The sequence below is a fragment of the Hyperoodon ampullatus genome (assembly GCF_949752795.1).
Source record: "Hyperoodon ampullatus genome assembly, chromosome: 2".
NCBI classification, from domain to species: Eukaryota; Metazoa; Chordata; class Mammalia; order Artiodactyla; family Ziphiidae; genus Hyperoodon; species Hyperoodon ampullatus.
In genome coordinates this window covers 15,596,716-15,615,103 of record NC_136915.1, presented here as the reverse complement: position 1 = coordinate 15,615,103, position 18,388 = coordinate 15,596,716, and the positions used below count along the sequence as shown (strand labels likewise).

General features: G+C 42.2%; 1 protein-coding gene across 1 annotated transcript in view; it reads left to right on the top strand.

The window, feature by feature from the left end:
- The window catches only part of UBR4 (ubiquitin protein ligase E3 component n-recognin 4), a gene marked incomplete at its 5' end in the record, with an annotated part of 128,561 nt that overhangs the window by 59,076 nt on the left and 51,097 nt on the right, over nucleotides 1-18,388 (top strand). The window contains 12 exons of the mRNA XM_079726660.1: nucleotides 427-567; nucleotides 1,770-1,891; nucleotides 2,557-2,668; nucleotides 4,563-4,693; nucleotides 4,815-4,992; nucleotides 5,455-5,559; nucleotides 7,103-7,240; nucleotides 7,948-8,122; nucleotides 15,159-15,255; nucleotides 16,138-16,245; nucleotides 16,686-16,802; nucleotides 17,976-18,185. Of these exons, the coding sequence (XP_079582786.1) occupies nucleotides 427-567; nucleotides 1,770-1,891; nucleotides 2,557-2,668; nucleotides 4,563-4,693; nucleotides 4,815-4,992; nucleotides 5,455-5,559; nucleotides 7,103-7,240; nucleotides 7,948-8,122; nucleotides 15,159-15,255; nucleotides 16,138-16,245; nucleotides 16,686-16,802; nucleotides 17,976-18,185 (1,634 nt within the window). The remainder of the gene's footprint in view (nucleotides 1-426; nucleotides 568-1,769; nucleotides 1,892-2,556; nucleotides 2,669-4,562; nucleotides 4,694-4,814; nucleotides 4,993-5,454; nucleotides 5,560-7,102; nucleotides 7,241-7,947; nucleotides 8,123-15,158; nucleotides 15,256-16,137; nucleotides 16,246-16,685; nucleotides 16,803-17,975; nucleotides 18,186-18,388) is intronic.

Here is an 18,388-nt window from a genome sequence, read left to right as displayed (position 1 = left end):
TTTGCTTTCATCACATAGAGCTGATTGATGCCTTTACAGTTCTGTTATTTACATATTTCCATATGCTGTCATCATCCTGTTCCTCCTCTAATACTATAATTCACGAATCATTCTAGAAAATTGCACATGTTCCCCTAGCTTTTAGGAGTTGAACACTTGCACCTGAGATCTCTGAATCTGCTGTAAGCTCCTGAATGCTCCCCTCCTACTTAATTCTAACACACAATGTTTTCTGTGATATTCCTTTCCCAGACTGTTTTCTTCCTAGATGTGCCTGCTGGAGTCTAGGGATAGTTGGCATATTGACTGGGGCCCCACTTGAAACTCCCTCCCCAGGCAAGCTTCCTCGACCTGAGTTAACCTTAAAGCAAATTCAATTCCATCTGAGATTGACCGTCGTTAATAATTTTTCTTTCTCCTGCTTAGAAGGAGCGGATGAGGGGAGAGAACCTCAGAAGCAGTTGGAGGGAGACTGCTGTAGTTTCATCACCCAGCTGGTGAACCACTTCTGGAAACTCCATGCATCCAAACCCAAGAATGCCTTCTTGGCACCTGCCTGCCTGCCAGGTATCATGTTAAAAGGGATACTTGATAGTGAAGCCTGATGTAAGTTGTTTCTTGGAACAGATTGAACTCTTCACCTTTAGCCTTCATCATCCATCTCTTCCAGAGTGGATATTTAGTGAATATTTAGGAAACAGAAGCCTGTGAGATCAATGTTCCTGATAGAGGAATTTAGCAGTGTAGCAGAGAAGTGGGACTTTCTTGTATCTCTCATGTCGGATTGAATACTTCACATAAAGAAGTGTGTGCGTGCGTGTGCCCTTAGTGGTGTTTATAATTGTTTTAAAAGAAGTCTTTGAGGGGACTACCCTGGTGGCACAGTAGTTAAGAATCCGCCTGCCAGTGCAGGGGACACGGGTGTGATCCCTGGTCCAGGAAGATCCCAAATGCCACGGAGCAACTAAGCCCGTGCACCACAACTACTGAGCCTGCGCTCTAGAGCCTGTGGGCCGCAACTACTGAGCCCGTGTACCACAACTACTGAAGCCCGCGCTCCTAGAGAGCATGCTTCGCAACAAGAGAAGCCACCGCAATGAGAAGCCCACTCGCCACAACTAGAGAAAGCCTGCACGCAGCAACGAGGACCCAGTGCAGCTATAAACAAACAAATAAATAAACACATAAATTTATTTATTTAAAACAAAACCCAAAAACATCATACTAGAGAATTATTTTATTTCTAAGCCACTGCTGCCTTTGGTATCTGACTTTTCACACTGTCTAAGGTTTTTAAGTGGAAGAGTAATAAGGTTCTGAATAGCAATCTAGAAAAGTAGAAGGACCCCTGTTACTCATTTGTGTTTGGACATTGCTTGGGCAGTAAACCCAAAAGGCCTGTTAGGGTCATCTTTATCACCTACGGTTTGGAGATAGTAGGGAACATTTAGACTCTGCTCAGCTCTTCACATTTCTCCGCCCTGTCTCTTGATATCCATAGAGAGTAGACACCTATTTATTTCTGTGGTGCAGGATATTTGGAAAGGCTTTTGGAGACAGTCTGGGAGATTTAGGAGACTATTAATAAAACAAATCACAAACAATGCCTCCAGCCTACATTCTACATGTGTGTTTTGTTTGTTTGTTTTTCTGTGTGTGCTTGTCATTTTCTTGTTAGCTTGACCTTTACGTGGGCATAAGAATTTGTACTTTTGTCTTTGACTGTCAAGTAGTTAGAAGTTTTTTCACCATCTGTTTCTCCCCTTTAGGCCTAACTCATATTGAAGCTACCGTTAATGCTCTGGTAGACATTATCCATGGCTACTGTACCTGTGAGCTGGACTGTATTAATACAGCATCCAAGATATACATGCAGATGCTATTGTGCCCTGTACGTATCATTATAACCCCAGATAATCCTTATCTGGGAATGTCTGGAAAAAATTTTTTTTGTAAGTTTGATAATTAATGAAATAAAACAGACTTAAAGGAGGGTATAATGGGAATTAAGAATTTTGCATATCAGTAAAACCTTTAACATCTTACTCATTCCATGCATGGAAAGAAAGGTTTGAAAAGGGAATGGACTTGGTTTGTTTTATTCAGTGCTGAGTCCCCAGGGAATATGCTGATGGTTGCTTCATAGTTAATGCTAAGTAAGAATTAAATGAGTACCTGAACGAACATCATCAACATCTATTTCCAGTGACTCTGGCACAGAAGCTAGTGTTGGAAGTACTGATTTTAGCACAGAGCTAAGTGAGCCTGATCATCTGATGAAAAGCCAAAACCAATTTGTAGACAGCCAAAGGGACTTCAGGGCCAAATGACCTGCCAGTCTATTACCAGGAACTAAGATACAAGAATGTAGCATATGGGGCTTCTATATGCCAGGTCGGGGAAATGGGCTTAACTGCTGACCTGATTCAGCAGGTTGCAGGTGAGAGCAGGCAGATCTTCCACATGCATGTGATTGTCCAAGAAAGGAAAGTGTTTTATAGACAGTTTCATGAATAATATTAAAACCTAAGAATGATGGTTTCCTTTCAACCTCAGGATCCTGCTGTGAGCTTCTCTTGTAAACAAGCTCTAATTCGAGTCCTAAGGCCGAGGAACAAGCGGAGACATGTGACATTGCCCTCCTCCCCTCGAAGCAACACTCCAATGGGTAATGTGAGGTCTGGGTTTAGGCTTGTGCGAGTGTGGCGGGGGGAGAAGGGGAAATAAAGCACTAGGATGTGCTGCTCACGTTGACCAAGGCCCTGGAGACTTCTGGTGATGTATCCATTGTTTTACGCCGCCTTATTCCATGAGGAATTGAAGGTGGTGTATAAAAAACGCATAGTAAGTAGAATAAAAAGAAGGAAAATCGAGGCCAGGGGAAAATAAAGGTACAATAGTAAAATCAAGCCAAGGACATAAAATCTGCATCACAAAGTCCTACATGGTTGTTAAGTGAAGATCTTATTTTTGGCTGAAAGCTTCCCAAAAGCCAGAGTGAAAATAAAATGAGAACAGTTCAAAAATCACAGTGACTGAAGAAAAAACCCGCCATTTTTCAGGAAATGAAAAATTTCCCCGCATGAAAGCTCTTACATTAAGGGTCCATTTTGTTGCCTAATGGGTAGTATCTTCAGGGGACTTACCTACAATAAGATTGACAGCAAATTTCACAAGAGATTTCTCTCTTGATACACTTGGATACAAGTCAAGGACATAACATTTAACATTTTAGGAAAAGCAATTCTACCAGTTGTCTAAATCTTAGCAGTAGTGCATTGTGTAACTCTGGTTACTTCGCTTAGCTCAGAGGTTAAACTTCTAATGAAAGTCACATACATAGTTTAAAATTTTATTTTAGTCACATGATAAAGAGTAAAAAATACTTGAAATTAACTTACTGATAATTCAATATATCAAAAATATTATTTAAACACATAATTAATATAAAAAATTATTAGTAAAATATTTTCCTTTCTTAAAAAATTTTTTCTTACTGTCTCAAAAATCTAGTGCGGGGCGGTGGGTGGGAGGGAGGTCCAAGAGGGAGGGGATATAGGTATACATACAGCTGATTCACTTCATTGTATAGCAGAAACTAACAACATTGTAAAGCAATTATATTCCAATAATAAAAAAGAAATCTAGTGTGTACTATGTACACTAACATCACATCTCCATGTGGACTAGCCACATTGTAACTAGTGGCTGTGGCTACTGTGTGGTCCAGTGCAGGTTTAGAGGAGCACATGCAGCTTCACGACCTTCAGACAACCTTCCTTGAGTATCATTCATCTTAAGCTTTTGATGAGTCAGGCAACAGCTTGTGCATCTTTTCTCTGTGGAGAAGCTAGAGTCCGGATAGTTTATGTTTCCAGTTAAGGTCATATGCACATACTTTTTCAGCCCATTGAGTGGAAGGCAAGGTCTCCCTCCTTTTTTGATAATTAGGAGTCTAACCTGGGCTTCTCCCTTTTTAGAAGGCTTTTCCCCATCATACAGAAGCTGGTCCGGGTAGGACCTGTAGTGCTCTGCTGAAAGAACCAGCTTTCATTTGATGCTTTCACATCTCAGTTGGTTCTTCTCTTAATGATTATGTAGTGTGAAACTCTCAGTGACCCAGTTGTTTTGGGGGAAAAAAAGTAAGATAACACTCCAAGCTGCCGTGACAGATAATAGATAAACATCTCAATTGTATTATTTTCCCTGTCTTGTCCAGGGTCTCCTGAGGGTTGGCACAAGCTCATGGGACCTGCTGGTCTTAGATTTTTCTGCTTTATGGAATCCAAGGGTTTTTGTTTTTGTTTTCCTTCATCAGCTGGAAAAGACTTCTCCTAAGTGGAGCAGGCTATCACTGCCAGCCCCACCTTCCCAGATCCTGCTAGGTCCAGGAAGCAGGAGAACAAGGCCAGGCATGGCTCCCTGGAATTTATCTCTAAAGCACAGGGCACTAGCTGGTAGCTTGCTTGTCTTGGTTTTTGTTTGCTATGTAGCTTATCTTACCACCCGCCGAGGGAGGAAAGAGCAAGCGTCTTCAGGTGACTGGGGTTTCGTTGACTCAGGAGACAAGGATGATGATGACGATGATGACGCAGATGAGAAAATGCAGTCGTCAGGGATCCCGAATGGTGGCCACATCCGTCAGGAAAGCCAGGAACAGAGTGAGGTGGACCATGGAGATTTTGAGATGGTGGTGAGTCTCTGGCAGCAGGAGAGGGGAGGAGGAGCCTCAGAACTCTCCTCTAGCTCTTACTCAGTGGACTTCCACAAGCTGCCGTTTACCACGGGACACTGACAGAGCTTTCTCTCTACAGTCTGAGTCGATGGTCCTGGAGACAGCTGAAAATGTCAACAATGGCAACCCCTCTCCCCTGGAGGCCCTGCTGGCAGGCGCAGAGGGCTTCCCCCCCATGCTGGACATCCCACCTGATGCAGATGACGAGACCATGGTTGAACTAGCCATTGCCCTGAGCCTGCAGCAGGACCAGCAAGGTAGAAGGCAATGCCAGGAACACAGTGGCCCATTGGCCTTGCACAGGAAAGAGGGTTTGGCAGTTACTGATATCCAGCTGACTGAGCTCGTCCCCAGATTTGGGGAGAGGTTGATCTGGGTGAGAGCTGTTCAGAGATACAGGTGGAGAGTGAGAGGGATCACGGTGGGATTTTTAGTCTGGGAGCCAATCTCATAGTTTCTGTTAGTTTGGTCTTTTGGATTATTTCCTCCCAAATCTGTTAGATTCCTCCAGCCTGTGTCCTGCCTGAGCTGAAGGAAGGCTTCCACCATCTCTGTAACTAAATTTGGTGGGTGGACAGCAGTGGCTGTTGAGTAACTTCCTCTAGGCCAAGGGGGTCACACGCTGGTGAGTTTAGACTCCTGAGGGCAGCAGGTGGCCAAGCGGCGCTGTGGATGGGGTCTGGAGGGGATGCTGTGCTCACTCTCCACTTGTTTCCCAGGCAGCAGCAGCAGTGCCCTGGGCCTGCAGAGCCTGGGGCTGTCCGGCCAGGCACCCAGCTCTTCCTCTCTGGACGCAGGAACCCTCTCTGACACCACAGCATCAGGTAACTGTCCACAGCAAGGAGCGCGGCTCAGGGCCCCAGGACCCTCAGGCCTCGTTTCCAACGCTGTGAGAGTGTAATGGGCAGCTGCTTTGACAGGCCATCCTGGACTTCCTGCTTGTGCCTTTGCTTTAGAAATGCGGGTGTGGAAGGCATAGTGATGCAGCTTGGCAAAGGCATTCATGGCTCTGCTTCCCTACACTTTGCATGCTGCCTGGCTTCAGCTAATTCCCCAAGGAAAGGCCAAGAGAACAGCTTGCAGGTTGATCGGCTTTAGAACTTAAGTCTCAGCTTTCAGGGTTCTTCACCAGAGTTCTAACATTTTAGACAGTTTCAAAAGGGAGACAAGAAATGGAGCTCAAACCTTTTAACTTTTTTCTCTTCATTTGCAAATAAAAGTGAAGCTACAAGAAGCTGAGTTACACTTCAGGTCAGCGTGGGATCTGAGCTTGGTGGGTAGGGTTTTTATGGACAATTCAAATGCATAGGAAATCTTCAGACCTCATTTTGTGTTTACTTTCAATCACTTTTCCTAATCTGATAAGAAAAAAAATATGTCCTGAGTGGAGAGTTGGACCAAATAGAGGAGAATGGAACACCTGAACAATCTACTGGAAAATCAGCCCCTGAGTAATTTAAGGGTTGATTGAGAGTTTTCAGACTGATGTGTCCCTCTATTTGTTTCTTTTTCTTTTTTTTTTTTCCTTTGTTTCTTGTTTTGGGCGTTTTATCCTGGATAGATAAGAAAGGGAGAAACTGGCTGTCCCCTCTCGCCTGCTGCCGTGGCTTGTTGCTTTTCTTAGGTCTCTTTAGTTGCTGTCATTTCAGGCTTGGAGGTCACTGTTGTGCTGTGCCAGTTGTGTTCCTACTGTGCTCTGTGGCTGTCTTGGCTTTTCTCCCCCATGTATCTCATCCAGCATTTTCCTCCTGTCTCAGCTCAGCCCTGATCCTGGATGCTGTGGCTGTCTCTGGGGAATTTCCTTGCTTCATTATTAGCATCTGATGAGGATGATTAGGAAGTTTGAAATTTCCGAACGAGCTCCCCTCTGGACCATCTGATTTGAAAAACAGACAGGGTGGATTTGAGAGCTCATGATAAGTGATTTCCTAGCATAAGCATAAATTGATTGCAAAACAAATCTCATGAAAATTCAGAATCTATGCTTTTGAATGGTAATGGCTATTTTCCAATCTCAGCAGGTGTCAGTAACACCTAGACTATGGTGACCGTGAAGCATTTTAGCTGGAAAACTGAGTGTCCATGTCACAGATTCTTCTTGAATCTCTGCACTGTTTTACTTGCACTGTGATGTAACAGCGAAGGAAATGCCCAGTGAACTGGGTTTTCACTTCTGTCTAAGTACTGTTTGCAATGCACCATGTATAGTGTTTGTTCCTGTTAGTGATTAACCAGCAAAGCAAATCCTTCCCTTTTTTCTTTGACAACAGGATGTATAAACTGCATTGTGTCTTCTGCACTATGTAGTTTGATGCTTTTGCCCCGAAGAGGGGTTTTTACCTGTAACAGCTCTCGTTACTCTCTCAGCTCCAGCCTCAGACGACGAGGGCAGCACAGCAGCAACTGATGGTTCCACCCTTCGGACCTCCCCTGCTGACCACGGTGGTAGTGTGGGCTCGGAGAGCGGGGGAAGTGCAGTGGACTCGGTGGCTGGCGAGCACAGTGGTAATGTGGCTGGAGGTCCTGATATCCTTGGCCAGAGAGGGTGGGGACAAAACAGAAATCCCTGCCTGGGTCCTAGGATTGGTTTCAGCAAAGGGAAGTTTAATTATCTGTTAGTGGAAGAAAGAAATGACATACATAATCCCAAATCATGATTAATTGGAAACAGTTATCGTATGATTTTGAAATCAGTCCTATGGTGGTTTTTGCTGCTTCTGTTGGGGAAGAGATTTTGGGCAGTCCCATTGTTAATGATCTGGTATATTAATATAGCAGGCCATCTGTACTAGCTCGTGGGGGTTGAGCTTCTGGAATGAGGAAGCATGACAAGCCATTTTGGTTTGATCTTAAAAATCAGTCTCTGCTTAAAAATTGGATATGAAAATTTTTTGTGGAAGAGATACAGAGTAGCTGATAATTTTGAGATTCCCAAATCAGTATATGTTTCTTTTGGAGTATGAGATGGAAATTTATCCACAGTCGAGATTAATTGTTCTTGTGGGTGGATCTTCTGTTCTTTGGGTACCCAGAGAGTCATTTAGTCATTTAGTCCTGTGGGGCCGAAATCGTGAATTCAATCCTTATTGATCTTCACACAGAAGAAAAAAATTTTCTAAAGGTACTAGTCAGATAATTGCTGACTTCAGAATGCACTGGATTCCACCGTGCTTTGGGAGTTGATTTGCACTTTTTAAACCATTTCCCTCTAGTATCTGGCCGGAGCAGTGCTTATGGTGATGCCACAGCAGAGGGGCATCCGGCTGGACCAGGAAGTGTCAGTTCAAGCACTGGCGCCATCAGCACCACCACCGGACATCAGGAAGGAGATGGCTCCGAGGGAGAAGGAGAAGGGGAAGGGGAAGGAGATGTCCACGCTAGCAACAGGTCAGGAGCTGGCCACTTGCACTCAAGAGGCTTTCCTAGGGGAGAATGTTTCAGGAATAGGATGATGGATCAGTTGCAGGAGGTGGAGTGGTGATAACAGTTTATTTCTTTTGACATGTAAAGGTAATAGACTCGTGAAACAGTTTAAAAACCTTAAGAAGTGTTCTAGGTCTGTCTTCTGGTCCTAATTAGAATTTCATCAAATCAATTGCAGAGAGAATAGAAAGTGGTTTTTCGCTAGGGCCCCCCTATATCCCTTAGTAAAGGGATTGTCGTAAAAACACGTATCCTCCTTAGTCAAATCTTTCTTGTTTCATCATTAACCATACACTTATTTTGTAGCATTCTCTTTATAAGTGACACTGTTCTGGGCTCAAAAGTGATAGTTATTAAGTAAATACTAGAAATAACTGCTTGTTCAGCATGTTTATTAGGTAATAGAGAGATCAAACAGCAAATACAAGTTTATGACTAGAAATACCAGTGGTGGGGCATTTGGCAAATTGAAAGTAATCCATAAAATCCTAATCCAGCCCCCTGAAGAAATTCTGGTGGTGTTTGGTACTGGATTGGTGGAGGAATGTATTCTTAACCAAGAGGTGACTAGAGAAATAGAAGAGGAGGAAGAAAAGAAACCTAAGAATATACTCGTGATACAATGTTTGTTAAATTTGGTGAGGCCCGTAGTTATCGCATTAGTGCAGAAATCAGTATTTTGAACTGAATGATTTCGATCAGAAAAAGAGGTAACTGAGGTCAGGCATCGGAGACATTTCGGGAGGGCATCAGTGAGTGTTTCCTCTATTCTCTGTGTTCTTCCACTTAAACTCTTGCAGCATCCCTTTGGGGAAGATGACCTCTGGCTCGGTTAACTGATGATATTTTGATGGGATTTGTTTCTTAACTGCTTAACCTAAAAGGCATTTTCTACTTAATCTTTTTTTTTCCTCTTCATGTGATTTCTAGGTTAATTCCATGTGTTCAGATAATGTGATCTTTGTGATTTTTGGTTCTTTGACGTTTATTTTTCAAAATATTTTTAATCCAGTCTACCTTTGCATTTTAATTGGAACAGTTAAGTTTGTTTATAACTAAGGTTAATTACTGATATATTTGAATTTATTTTGTGCTGCTTATTTGTTCTGCTTGTTTCTGTGTTTCTTTTTCTTTGTAGCCCTCTTGTGGGTTGATTTGCTCTTTTCTCATTCTCCCCTGCCCCAACTTTGCAAGTTTGGAGGTCGTTAACTCTGTTTCCCATCTTTTAGTAGTTATACTGATCACTTCAACATGCATACTTAACCAAAACTAAGGTTAACTAAGAGCTATATCTTCTTCCTGAATTAGTACCTTAAAAGACTTTGCTCATTCTTATCAATGTAAGCAATTATATTTGTGTGTTTTAAGAAAAGTCTTTTTAAAGCTTTCAAGATATTATTGCTCTTTTATATAATTTACGTAGTCAGTGTCTATTTAGATTTGCTCACATGTTTACCACTTTCTATGCTCATGTTTTCCTTGTGCATCTCAGACCTTCCGTCTAGGATCATTTCCTTCTTGAAGTATGTCATTTAGATTTTCCTTTAGGGGAGGTCCCCTGGTTTCAAAATCTCAGGTTTTGTTAGTCTGGAAATGTCTTTATTTAGCTTACATTTTGTGGATGTATTTTTGATGGGTATACAGTTTTGTGTTGATGGTTTCATCCTCCCAGAATTGAAAATGGTATCCATTGTTATTGCCAATGAGATGTCACCTGCTGTTACAATTATTGCTTTGAAGACAATGTCTTTACTGCTGCTTTTAAGGTCTTTATCTTGTCACTGTTATTCGTAGTTTTACTAGGATAGGTTTAGGATGGATTTCTTTACATTTGTTCTGCTTGAATGTTTGGGTTAGTGTCTTTTATTAATTCTAGAAACTTCTCATTCATTAATCTCATTCAGATATCTCATTCATTAATCTCATTGGGCATTGCTTCTGCCTCATTTTCTGTTATTTCTCTTTCTGGGACTTAGATAGATGTTAGACCATCATATTCTCTTCTCCATGTATCTTAATATCTCTTTTCTTTCTTTTTTAAATTCCTGTGATTAGTTGTTTATAGTTTCCTAAGATTTATTTGAGTGACATCAGAAAACATCAAATACATAGTTATAGGTTTGGAAGATATATAACACTTCTACACTGAAAACTATAAAAGCTAATTGAGAGAAATTAAAGAAGATCTAAATAAATGAAGGGATATACCATGTTATGGATTGAAAGACTCATTATTATAAAGGTAACAATTGTCTTAACATTGATACAGGTTCAGTATAATCCCAGTCACAAATCTTAGCTGGCTTTATATATGTGTCAAAACTGACAAGCTGATCCGAACATTTATTTGGAAGAGCAAGGGACTAAGATTAGCTAAGGCAATATAGAAGAAAACCCACAAAATTAGAGGACTACACAACTGTAGCTTATAAAGCTGTGCTCAGTAAGACAGTGGGATATTGGTGCAAGGATAGACAAAATAGATTAACGAAACAGACTAGGGTTCAGAAACAGATTCACACATACATAGTCACCTGATTTATGACACAGATGAGACTTCTGTACAGTGGAAGAAAGATGGTCTTTTCAATCAATGACAATAGGTTGGTTGGAAATTAATACGGAATAAAATGAGTCTTGACCTGATCATACACAAAAATCAGTTGCTATGGATTTAAACACAAAAGGTAACACCGTACTGGTTTTAGAAGACAAAATATCTTCATAACTTAGGGTTGGCAAAGATTTCTTAAATAGGACACAAAAAGTGTTAACCAAAAGGAAAAAGATATATAGATTGGACTATATTTCAGCAGCTGATTCTTTTTTTTCCTCCTTTTGTCTCAGCATCAGGATTTGAGTCAGCTAATTTTTCTTACAGACTCCTGGATGGGGAAAAAGTGGTATGGGGGGAAGTGGTATATTTGTTTACTTTTAAAGTCAGGTTGTAGCCTTCTGTGGTTTTTTATGAGATTCTCTTAGAAGACTCTCCTCACTTGGGGCAGATTCTAGGCATCTTTTCCTAGTCCAGACGCCTTGTAAGGTCCTAGCACCCTGATGTACAAGTTGCCTTTAGAGCATCATAGCCTCAAGTTTTCGGATGCCCTGAAATCAGTCTCAGGGCTCTCCTTACCCCTCTGGATTTCTGTCTTCACTCATTTCCTGGCCTAATAATTTCTTAATTGCTGGTGAGCTCATTATTGCTTTTATTTTGACCTTGTATTCTGTGATCTTTCTAAATTCACTTAAATTCTAATTATCGGTTTTGATAATTAGATTAATCCTAATTATGGATTTGGTAATTAGATTAATTCTTATCACAGATTGTGCATGAACAATCTTGTCTCCTGTAAATAATGACATTTAAGGGTTTTTTTTTTTTTTTTTTTTTTGCGGTACGCGGGCCTCTCACTGTTGCGGAGCACAGGCTCCGGATGCGCAGCCTCAGCGGCCATGGCTCACGGGCCCAGCCGCTCTGCGGCATGTGGGATCTTCCTGGACCAGGGCACGAACCCGTGTCCCCTGCATTGGCAGGCGGACTCTCAACCACTGCACCACCAGGGAAGCCCAACATTTAAGTTTTTTCCATTCAATCTTTATACACCTTTTAACTGTTATCTCTTGCCTTATTGTATTGGGTAGGAGAGAAGTGGTGATGGTGGAAATCCTTATTACCTCATTACCAGACACAGGAGAAATGGTTTCCTATTTTAGCATGAAGTGTGATGTTAACTGGAAGGTTTTCTAGGATATTCTTTTATTTATTTATTTGTTTGTTTGTTAATTTAATTTAATCTAATTAAAATTTTTGTGTGTGTGGTATGCGGGCCTCTCACTATTATGGCCTCTCCCGTTGTGGAGCACAGGCTCCGGATGCGCAGGCTCACGGGCCCAGCCGCTCCGCAGCCTGTGGGATCTTCCCGGACTGGAGCACAAACCCGTGTCCCCTGCATTGGCAGGCGGACTCTCAAACACTGCGCCACCAGGGAAACCCTTCTAGGATATTCTTTATCAAATTAAGTTTTGTTAGTAGTTTGCTGGGAGATATTTTATCTTGGGTTGGTTTTTGAAGCTTTCCAGTTGCTTTTGTGGCGCTTAGTTGATTATATGTTTTTCTCGTTTATTCTGTTTAAGGTTGTAAATTACAGTAATTAATATTTTCCATTATCAAACCAACCTTCTGGGGACACCTGATCGTGATGTCTTATCCTTTGCATCGCTGGATTTGATTTGCTGATATTTTATTTAGGCCTGTAATTTTTCTTCTTTGAAATGTTTTTGTCAGGTATCGGTGTTCATGTTATTCTGGCCTCATAAAGTAAGTGAGGACATGTTTCCCATTTCTCTGTTCTCTACAAGAGTTTGTGTAAGATTGGTTTTATTTCGTCTGAGTTCTTGGAAAAATTTAGCCGTGAAGTCACCTGGGTCTCTAAGGGAAGACTTTCTTTAAGGGAAGACTTTCAACTATAGATTCATTCTTTAAATGACACAGAATTATTACTGTTTCTTCACGTGTCAATTTTGATATGTTGTGCTTTTCAAGGAATTCATTCATTTTACTGGCATAAAGTTGTTCGTAATATATCTTACCATCCTTTTAATGTCTTTAGGATTTGTAGTGATATACCTTTTTTCATTTCTAGTATGAGTAACAAATATTTTTCCCCCCAAAAGTCAGTCTTGCTAGAAGTTATCAACTTTATTTACAAAGAACCAACATTTGGCTTTGATTTTTCTCTGTTGTATGCCTACTTTCTATTTCATTTCCACTCTTGATTATTTCCTTTCTCTTCTAACTTTTTTGTTTTAGTATCTTAATTTTTGGTGGGGGGGGATAATTTTCTGTTTTTCTTTTAGCATCGTAAGATGGAAAGTTAAATCATTGATTTTAAACCTTTCTTTTTCAATACATATTTGAAGCTATATATTTCTCTCTAAAATTCCCTTTAACATTGCTTTGGCTGGAGCTCACATATTTTTTTTTTTTTTTTTTTTTTTTTTTTGCATTACGTGGGCTTCTCACTGCTATGGCCTCTCCCGCTGCGGAGCACAGGCTCCGGACGCGCAGGCCCAGCAGCCACGGCTCACGGGCCCAGCCGCTCCGCAGCATGTGGGATCCTCCCAGACCGGGGCACGAACCCGTGTCCCCTGCATCGGCAGGCGGACTCTCAACCACTGCGCCACCAGGGAAGCCCTCACATATTTTTATACGTTGTATTTTCATTGCTGTTTAGTTCAAAATGTTTTCTAAATTCTTTTGTAATTTAGTCTTTGGCCCATGGGGTATTTAGGAATATGTTGCCAAATTTCCAAACATTTGGGGATTTTCTAATTATTTTTCTGTTATTGATTGACAGCTTAATTTACTGTGGTTGGGGAACATACTATGTGATTTCGATCCTTTGAAATTTCTTGAGACTCATTATTTTGAAAATGTTGTTTTATCTTTTTAGGATTTTCATTTGTTTTTAGCTGGAGGGTCAATTTAGGTAACCTAGCCATATTGCTAATGAAATTCTCTAAAGTTGTTTTAAGTTAACTGTATTTTTCAGGAATAAGTTAGTTAAAGAATTGTTAAGTAACTTATTGTTTTAAATAATAGAATAACTGAATTGGTTTTACTTTGTCACGAGGAGGAAATTGTAATTTTGGTACACTGTTTAATTTTTTTGTTAAGTTGCAAGAGCACTACTATCTTAAGAGTTTGAAAAGTCAGTAATCTGGCATGATCTTGGTCCAGATCCAGACTCTACTCATTATGTTGGCTTTTTCCTTTCTGTGTATATTCACATGCACGTTCTCCAAATCTGAGGATTTTAATCCATCTCAGAACTTGTTATGTTTTATCCTAAAAGTATTAAGCTGCTGCTGTCATCTCGTCTTTCATCACTTGTACCTTATCTGTTCCTGAGCAATTTTATTCATTTGTAGTCCTCACACAGCTGGTCTAATTATTCGAAGATGCATGCCTGGGTTTTTGTGTATTACTATATTCTGAAGGTTGTTTAGGTCATTCCTTCAAGTTCTTTTTAGAACAATTGTCATTTATTATTCAAGACTCTATTTTCATTCAGATTTTTATTATACTGAAAATATTCTGGATACCTGCTAGGATATGGAATGCATGAAAATCACACTTAAAAAATATGAAGGCATGTGGTTTCTTACACACGTAAAGTAAAATGAAGCAAAATGGTTTATTAATTTTGAGAGTGAATCCATTAATTGATTTAGCAAATGCACTGTTAATCTGTGTAAGATTGTGTTAGGTGAGACTGCCAACCCACTTGTTGACAAGACCCTAATTAATTTTCATATTGGTCCTCTTGAATCAGCATATTCACTAGAGATCCAGAAACACACATTTGTTATACTATAGAAGCCCAGCTGTATATCTGCAGATGAAGAAGGCTAGGTAGTGGCCAACTGCATATATGGGAGAACTCACGGTTCTAGTATTGATGCTGAGATTGAATTTTATACTAGGAAAAATGATGGCTAAGCTGTGAGAGGGCAAAGCAGTGACTGGCCTTCCTAAGGACTTGGGAAGCAAGAAAAAAGGGCTAGGTCACTATGCAATTGGATGATGTAAAATTTGTAGCCGGGAGAATTCCAGAAAATAATGCCTGGAGGCAGAATAGGGCCATGTGTTGGGAAAAGCCATAGAGCTTACTATTGAAGGTTTGGTTTGAATAGTGAGAACAACTAGGACCTGGTTGCTTGAGAAATATTTTAACTTTCCTGTAGTAAGTTTTCAGTACCATCAGCTGTATCTTGGAATAGTTTTGCTCCACTTTAACAGAGTGAGATTTTTCCTTCTATGTTGCTGGTATACCAAAGGCATATCTTTTAACAGTTTTTTTTTTTTTTTTTTAATGCTAGGATTGTTCCTAAGAAGTAGCTTCCTTATTTACGTCAGTGGCAGGAGGAAAGAACTATATTCAGCTGGTTAGTGTTTGTGTATTAGCTCATGTTTCATGTATTTTCCCTGGTCTTTTAGGCTGCACATGGTCCGTCTGATGCTATTGGAGAGACTACTGCAAACTTTGCCCCAGTTACGAAGTGTTGGAGGTGTCCGGGCCATTCCATACATGCAGGTATCCCTCAGTTCACTTGGGTCTGTACACATCAGAGTTGGACCATCCTTAAGCATGCTCACAGCTCTCCTTCTGAGGCTCTGTAAGACTTGGTTTGGTATTAGGTCATAGATTAATGGAATGTAATTTTGAATTGCAAGTTATAGCCCTTCATTTTATAGATGAGAAGGCCGAGGATCACAGAATGAAATTAAAAAATTTCTACAGCCATCCAGCTAGTTATTGACAGAGCCAGGAACAAAAGTCTGCTTCAGAGATTCTTTGTGTCTAGTAACTTTTTTTTTTTTCTTGGCGGTACGCGGGCCTCTCACTGTTGTGGCCTCTCCCATTGCGGAGCACAGGCTCCAGACACGCAGGCTCAGCGGCCATGGCTCACGGGCCCAGCCGCTCCGCGGCATGTGGGATCTTCCTGGACCAGGGCATGAACCCGTGTCCCCTGCATCGGCAGGCGGACTCTCAACCACTGTGCCACCAGGGAAGCCCTAGTAACTCTTTATTAATATTAGTAGTAGAGTGTGGTCTGATAGCTGTTCTCCCACTAGCTGCCTTCGTCTTAGGCAAAATTGTTCTTTAATTAGAATACCACAGTGCCATATCTTAAGCCACTTTGGTTGGATATAGTGTAGGCTAGTCAATTAGTTTTGCAGACTTTTTGCAGAACATTTTCTGTGATGCCAGGGGTAGCATATGCCATAATTTGACTCTTCTGACTCTGGACACTTCAACTTTGGTTACGTTAGGACTTAGAACCTTTTCATGGATTATTGTTAGGATTGACAGGGCAGTCAGGAAAACTGAGATTTCTTCTGAAACACCTTGTGTTTAGAATTGTTGTTCTTTAGGGAATTGGCTTTCATGTTTTATCTCTCTGTTGACGTCCAGGTCATTCTGATGCTTACTACAGATCTGGATGGAGAAGATGAAAAAGACAAGGGGGCCCTGGACAACCTGCTCTCCCAGCTTATTGCTGAACTGGGCATGGATAAGAAGGTGAAATTTGAGAGTCACACTGTGTGAGAGGCAGGGATTGGCTGAGATCAGTTTTCAGTTTTTCATTCCTCTCTTAGAGGAACTTCATCTAGTTTCAAGGGGTGACCCTCCACTGAGGGCTCCAGTTCTGTTGATTCATCAGAAACGTTTTTAGTGCCTGCTTTGGCCCTGGCATACTTTTGGCTCTGGCTATAAATGAGGAACAAGACCAAGTCCCTGCCCTCATAGACATTTTGTATCTCCACAAGGTGAAAACAATAAATTGGTTGTTTGTATCTTAACATGGCTTCCTAGATGTATCAGGCTCTAGATCATCCACATATAGGCCACAGGTACATTGGAGCTTGTTTTGTCTCTGACTCTAAGTGAGGCAATCTTGTTGAGAGGACGCCTCAAGGTTAAAGTAAGTGTGGTCTTCTGGGCTCCACCTCTGTCCCCAGGATGTCTCCAAGAAGAACGAACGCAGTGCCCTGAATGAGGTCCACCTGGTGGTGATGAGACTCCTGAGTGTCTTCATGTCCAGGACCAAATCCGGATCCAAGTCTTCCGTATGCGAGGTATCTTGCTTTGGGCTAATGGGTGTGGGGAAAGGAAAGAGGATTGTCTGGTTGGCGCTCGGACAGCGGGCAGAGGCCTCTGTTAGAGCCAGGCCGTTGTCGCTCGAGCGCAGTAAGATTCTAAGCTGCCACTCCTCAGGGGCCGAGCATCCACCTTTCTCGGGGTCCCTTCTAAGCTCTGATCTTTTCCAACAATCCCTCCACCGGGGGCGGTTAAAGCGTTTGGAAGTTGCATTATTGAAAAGCAGGAGACTGTTCTGCAAGACGCAGAGTGGCTAAGAGGATTCCCCTCTTGTATGTTGCTATAAGGTATGGTAATAGAGCAGAGAGAAAGCAGTGGTGTGTGGTGGAAAGGAGATTAACACAAAGCAGAGAAGGTAGAAATGGAGGCTGAACTGCATCCAGTCTTAATGAGCTTCTGAGCTGTGTGGGTGGCTGGGATTTGCCAGGCTCTCCTAATGGTTTTATTTATAGTAGCTTTTCTCCCGCTTTTCTGTTCATGTGATCACTCACCCCATCTCCTTTGGAAGCTGGTTCTATGGAAAGAGCCCCTACTAGGAGGGTGGGGCTGCAAAGAAGTGCCTATAGTGGAAAGTTTTCTCTCTTTTTAACATAAATGGGCTTCTTTTCTAGCTGCCCAAGGAGAAAGAGAAAACCTCTTCCCTGCAGGTGGAAGGGTTATCTAATCCTGGCCTCCTTGGCCTCTGGCACATATGTGTAGGGAGATTAGATTTGGGAACTGGTGTTTCTTTGTTTTCTCTTACCATGCTGCTGTTCAGAAGAGTGGGGGAAATGTTTGACCTAGTCTGGAAACTTTTTTTTTTTTTTGCGGTATGCGGGCCTCTCACTGTTGTGGCCTCTCCTGTTGTGGAGCACAGGCTCTGGACACGCAGGCTCAGTGGCCATGGCTCACGGGCCCAGCTGCTCCGCGGCATGTGGAATCTTCCCAGACCGGGGCACGAACTCGTGTCCCCTGCATCGGCAGGCGGACTTTCAACCACTGCGCCACCAGGGAAGCCCCTAGTCGGGAAACTTAACTCAAGAGACTGACTCCCTCACTTCCATGACAGCTACTCCTAAGGCTGTTGTGAGTGCGTTTCCTACCCCCAACACTCAGCTGAATGCCACACTGTTCTACAGGCCATTCTTAGCTTCTCCCTGGTTTTTCCCCAGTCATCTTCCCTCATCTCCAGTGCCACAGCAGCAGCCCTCCTGAGCTCTGGCGCTGTGGACTACTGCCTGCACGTGCTCAAGTCCCTGCTGGAGTACTGGAAGAGCCAGCAGAACGATGAGGAGCCCGTGGCTACCAGCCAGCTGCTGAAACCACATACTACGTCATCCCCACCCGACATGAGCCCATTCTTCCTCCGCCAGTATGTGAAGGTGAGGTCCTTCCCCGGGCAGTGAACCACTCTTGTCCCTCATCTAGGGCACTGTCCTCTTCAGTCTCAGTGAGTAGTGCTGAAGGAGCCGAGGATGTCACATACTCCCCCTGCTGTTACAGGATGCCCTAGTTTAGAAGATGGGCTTTCGGGTCAGGTGAGTCTGGGAACATGTACCTCGGGGAGAAGTGTACCCACTTACCA